Source organism: Schistocerca cancellata, chromosome 2, assembly GCF_023864275.1.
Source record: "Schistocerca cancellata isolate TAMUIC-IGC-003103 chromosome 2, iqSchCanc2.1, whole genome shotgun sequence".
Classification (NCBI taxonomy): Eukaryota; Metazoa; Arthropoda; class Insecta; order Orthoptera; family Acrididae; genus Schistocerca; species Schistocerca cancellata.
Window position 1 is genome coordinate 493,391,516 of NC_064627.1, and position 6,000 is coordinate 493,397,515.

Sequence of the window (6,000 nt, forward strand, 5' to 3'; positions counted from 1 at the left end):
AGAATTGACTCAGGTTTGAGTGCTACTCGTAAAATTCATGACACCTACATTCAGGTGTATTGATTATGACTCATTTGAGTTTCCAGGATTGTTGTGAGCATCAAAAATATGTGACATACCATTCTGTGGAAGATTAAAATACATAATAGAACTGTAGAACTTGTAGCACATGCTTCTTACAAAAGTGAATTGTTTTTATGAAACTTCAGAGTACCTTCGTAGCTGTATTGGAACCAAGCGAAGCAGAATATATTCAAAATTATTAAAGTTTATGAAATCAGTATTAGGTTGTAGATGGACACAATGCAACAAATGCTTCTTGATAACAACAGCATTAAAAGACTGTACAGCATACTGTCACATGTAATTAGATTGAACGCTCTATAGGTAATCCCTTACAATGTTCCCATTTGTCACCCAACTTATTGATATTTAATATCCATCAGTGGTCCTTACTTTTGTTTTGTTTATTTTTTGTTATCTTGTTGCAGAAATATTTCATACCAGTCCATATTCATTAATTTATTTTTGTTGATAGCATGCTCCAGGTGTTCCAAAAGTACTTGTTGGCAACAGGCTTCACCTGGAATTTAAAAGACAAGTGGATGCAAGGGATGCAGAAGCTTATGCAGCAAAAAACCGAATGGCATTTTTTGAAGTTAGTCCACTTTGTGATTTCAACATTCGTGAAAGTTTCAGTGAGCTTTCTCGAATGGCTTTGCACCGTAATGGGATGGAGAGACTGTGGCGATCAAATAAAGGTATAGTTTTAATTTGTATAATTTTATCATTTTCCAGTCAATACGTTTTGTTTAATGAGTTGTATACTATGTAGGTGCAGATGCATTGAATTCTGTGAAAATTATTTAAATTGCGTATGTAATATATACATTTGAGTGAATATTGGAATTGGAAAACAACTTCGAGCTACTGCTTTGGTAATCAATTAAAAATGGATTATAGTAATTTAGTTGTTTCATTGTTTTCTGCTATAGAATTTGGCTTCAGTATTCGGCTGTATAACCTGAATACCAAGTTTTGGACTTTTTACTTGTTTCCTGCTAAATAATGTTACTGTGAGATCACTACCATTTCTTTTTCTTCTTTCCTTGCCCCCACCCCTTCTCTTCCTGGTTTGTTGTTTGTTCTCATTTTACTTTATTTATTTTCCCACTGTAATGGCATTAAAAAGGATAGAAAGGTAAAAAGACTTACTATTCTCAAACATGAAAATAACCACAAGAAATAAAAGTTTCAAAACTGGGGTCTTATTTCCTACAAAATCTGAGAACAGTAATTACATGAAAATGTTGAGAGGGGGAGAGAGAGAGATAGATAGATAGATAGAGAGAGAGAGAGAGAGAGAGAGAGAGAGAGAGAATTGCAGCTGTCATCAATAAACAAATGCAAGTAAAATGAGGAGGAGGGGAAAATCTCATTAATGACAATGCAAAAGCTCACACCCCCTCCTCCCCTCAAAAGAGTATCATAAAAAATAAATAATGGAAGCTAAAGCTGACAAGTGTTAAAACATTCACACCTTCTTCAGAGAAGAGGTAAAGAATGTAGTGGCACTGAAGCATTTGTCACCCTTTAGAATATATTTTTTTTTATTTCTGCCAGTAGTTTTGACTGACTCATCAATTCTATCACTTATTGCAATTTGCTTTCACCAGTCAGCCCAACGGCATCACCATTAAAATTGTTGCAATTTAGCTGAAGTGATAGAGGAGATGGTTAAGAGAGAGACCAGTTTTGTGGGGGGTACAGATTGGAATTCCCATCTGATCATTTTGATTTAAATTTCCTGTGATTTCTTGGGACCACTTACGGGGAATGATCAGACACGCCTGAAAGGACAGGACTATGTACTCCCACCATATTTATATTTGACAAAACACTTAGCAACAGCATATGGGATTTTTCCAGTGAAGTTAGTTTATCTGTAGCCCTTTAACCCTTTCCACTCTAAATACGAGTGGTGCTCAGCATTGCGAATTTTGTTTTCCCCTCTGACTGTGAGCCTCATTCGACATGATTTTTCATAGCACTCGCATGCTCCATTGTCGAACCTGACTGTAAAAGGCATCAATGGTGCATAGTACTGCCCTCTAAGGAAGCCTTTGTTAAATCGGTGACAAACTGTAGTAGCTGTATGACAAGAAAGGTTGTAATGATGTTCAAGTTAGCTGGCACAAAATGGCTAGTTCCTCACCCACACCCCATTTCTGAGGGAGAGATTGTAGAGCTTTTAGAGGAATGTCTAAATGGTAACAAGAGTGACAGAGATTTTGATGACAGTGATTCACTTGTAAACAGTTCAAGTGAAACAACTATGGAAAAAGTCAAGCCAGAACAGTTTCATAAAATATCACACAATGAAGAGTTTTGTACTGTAATGCTCATGTTAATAGATTTTAATTAAAGTGCACTTTTTGTTTTAATGTATACTGTAACTGTTAGTCAGTTGCCTCATTTGTTCCACAAAGACTCAAGCAATTCTGTGTGGTGTGCTAACTGCCCAGGAGGTGGTGATTTGAATAAGATGCCCTGTGTCTGAGTTACCGAGTGCAAAGGGTTGATTCCCTTTCCATTTTTTCTCTTTTATTTATTTATGTTGAACTTTTTTCTTGCTCCCTTCCATCTATCTTTTGCATAGAACAATTTTTGATTCACGTTTCTTTAATTTGAACTTTAATGTATTATACATTCACCACAGGCTTTTCCTTCATGTTTAACTCTCATCTTTGATTTACCAAGTACATACAACTCATGATTACTTGCACACTTTAATTTTAATCTTGGCTGTTACTTCCTCTTCATTTCCTGAACCCTGTTCTGCCTGATGCATTGTTTGAAGAGATTTTACCTTTCCACTGGAGTAGTTGCATATATCCTGCCCCTTTCATGTTCCTCTTAATTATCCTGCCAAAAGAGAAAATTCTGAAATTGAAAGACTTGACAGCATTTTCAAACTTGTGCTCATAAGAGCCAAGGTCCAATCATTTTTACTTTGTTATTTGGTAAGTAGACTTTCCATTTGCTGTACTAATATTACGACTTTCAATTGTAATACATTCATATGCTAAGAATGAAATATTTGTCTTTCAGTCCTAAGCTTACAGGAGCTATGCTGCCGTGCTATAGTGGCTCGAACGACTGTCTACAGCATTGATCAGCTCCCACTTCCAACATCTGTCAAATCACATCTGAAGTCTTATGCTATGACAACTTACACAACAACATCAATGCAACATCGATACTTGTTAAATCATAGAAGCTTAGGAGGCAGCAAGGGTGTTATTTCATCCCATCACAAAAAACTAAAGTTTGTGGTTGGCACTTCTCCAGGAATAGCTTCTCCTTCCTCATCAATGGGCTCTCCACCAGGAGTTGACTCAACACGAACAAGTTGTACAGGGCGCAACTCTTGTATAATATCATAAAATGCTCCCAGTCTGTGAACATTGTATGTGGAAGTGTGCTACAACTTGTAAATAGTCCTTTTATACTGTGTATGTGATTGTGTTGAATGTGGAGTAGTAATTTCAGTGTACCCACTATTTTATAATGTATACATTCAGAATATTGAAAGATTTTGATAGATTTTATCATCTGCCTTATTGATTTATTATTTTTGAATGTAAACATGTTTTAGTAAGTGGTAACTGTCTCCATTAAATGAAATGTGACTACTGAAAAGAAAAATCTGTAAGATATGTTTTGAAAATTTTATCCTTTGAACTGATTTTTACGTCTCCACTGATAGTATCATCTCTTATGGTTATTTCAGCAAGTAAGAAATTCTGCAAATGCCCTTCTTGGACCAAGTAAAAGTTGATTATTAATATTGATATGGCATTCTTTAACAGAAATGTGACATGAGGGAGTATGTTTTGTAACTACTACTTTTTCAGAGACATCTTGCTTATAAGGAACTATTTAACTGAAAGTATAGTATTGAATGTAAGTGCAGTTTTGATTGATCATTTTGTGAAGAGACTGTGAAAGTTTCTTAGAATTTCCTCTTTTAAAATCCATCCATGTAACAGTTTTTGCATTTGTATATTTGAGCACTACCGTCCATTGCTGTGTTAACTACCATATTAGTTGTAGAAATTGCTTTTCACATCATCAGGGTATTTTTGTTTTATTGTAATGACTTACTGAAAGTTTATTTGTCTATGGATACATTTACTGATCTGTGTCTTATAAATGTGTCTACTGCAAAAATATTGATATTATAATTGAATATTCTGTGCTGTTTTCTGGGTCACAAAATTTCACTGCATAACTTTGGACTTCTCCTGTTCTTTGATTTTTGAAGTCAGGAGAGACCGAGGGGGGGGGGGGGGGGGGGGGAAGAGACCTTAAGGGCTTGTATAAAACACATTAGGTATGAACTGTCACACATTGACTTCTTTTTTCCCAATGTTACCTTGTTTGAGTGACACTCTTTTATGAATGCAGGAGAAGTTTTTCCATAATTAGAAGTGCTTTTTAAAAAGCTGTTTTTAGTTTGTATAAAAATCTGTGAAATATTTCACTTTCACATTGTGTAAATAACCCTTCCAGCCCGGCTGTTATTATGTAATATTCTTGTTTTTTATCATTTTTTCTAATGTACAGTTCTGTTGTTTATTTATGAAAATGGAGAACAATATTTTTAACTTATTAAACATGTTTTATTATTTATTACATCCAGAATCTTAGGTGCATACTTTGATAAACAATGTCAAAACCGTAAGGAAGAATTATTTTGTGTTGTGACTTTAATACTTCCTTGTAGATATGACTGCCAAATGTGGCAATTCTCCGTTCATTTGTTAGTAACAATGTTTTGTTTTACTTGTACATAACAAACGATATTTTATGAAAATACAGTTTTTATTAAAGTACTCATATTTTGGCGTAAACTGCTTGGAAAAAAAAGCCCCTTTATAGATAATGGGTTTCTGACCTAATGGTTAATCTCCTTTTCCATACTGTCTGTAGCTGTGCAGAATTAATTCATTAATTACACTCACTATCTTGATTCTTCCCGTTGTCCTGTTTCCTTTGATCCCTCCTTAATTTTGTGAGGAGTCAGTGGTTCAAATGCCTGTCCTTCATCCAAATTTAGGCTTTCAAAAACTTAAAGGAGTAAATATAACACAGTTAGGCTGTAGCATCAGCGCAATGTAGCTGTATGCATATACATTTGTTTTTGTTAGTCTCATAGTTCCTATGGACACTGGAATTCTAGCTTTTAATTTACAGCATGTGCTTTTCCACAGTTCAGTGCCTAGATTATATTGTTAGTTGTTACCTTTACTCCTTTCATTTTTGGTGTTCCACCCAGCACTTTACAGTTTTTCATTGAGTCAGGTTTCCCATTCTTTCCTTTAATGACATCAGGTATAATGAAGATGTTCCTTGTGAAAACTATGACCAGTTTCCTCTCCATTTTTATTGTATGCAAGCTTGCAGATTCAACCTAATGCTGTCTTTCTCAGTGGGTCATTAAACTCTCTATCTTTCTTGCTTCTATTTTGCCACTTCATTGAACATTAGAATCACAAAGATAGCGATCTCTTACTGTTGGTTGGTTAGTAGACATTTTTGCATTTATTATTTTGTTGCAGTTCCCTCTCTATCTGAGTAGATTTAATCATTCAGGTTGTGGCAGTGCAACGGGTCACTAATTATGAAATTTCCACCAATTTCATTACTTTTGCTTGTATCTGGGTAATGTGAAGCAGCCTTTTCTTTACTTGTGGTAGTATAAAATATTTTTGTTGAGCTATGCATATTACTTTGGAAGTTAATGAGAATCATTAAGATTATGGAAGATCCAGGATAAAAGATGAAGAATCTGTAGGATAACTGACTATCCCCCAAAATAAGCATTGAGCAGTAGATACCTGCAGAAAAATGTGGTAATTACAATTAGCTGTGTTATACATCAGAATTTACATCTGCACACTCCCTGTTATAAACCTGAGACACATCTCATGTGGT

At 35.0% G+C, this 6,000-nt stretch overlaps 1 protein-coding gene across 1 annotated transcript in view; it reads left to right on the top strand.

The window, feature by feature from the left end:
- The window catches only part of LOC126162017 (ras-related protein Rab-40C), a 34,965-nt gene extending 30,061 nt beyond the window's left edge, over nucleotides 1-4,904 (top strand). Inside the window, exons 3-4 of the mRNA XM_049918242.1 lie at nucleotides 539-761; nucleotides 3,112-4,904. Coding sequence (XP_049774199.1) covers nucleotides 539-761; nucleotides 3,112-3,446 — 558 coding nt within the window. The 3' untranslated portion in view covers nucleotides 3,447-4,904. The remainder of the gene's footprint in view (nucleotides 1-538; nucleotides 762-3,111) is intronic.
- Nucleotides 4,905-6,000: the final 1,096 nt, after the last annotated feature.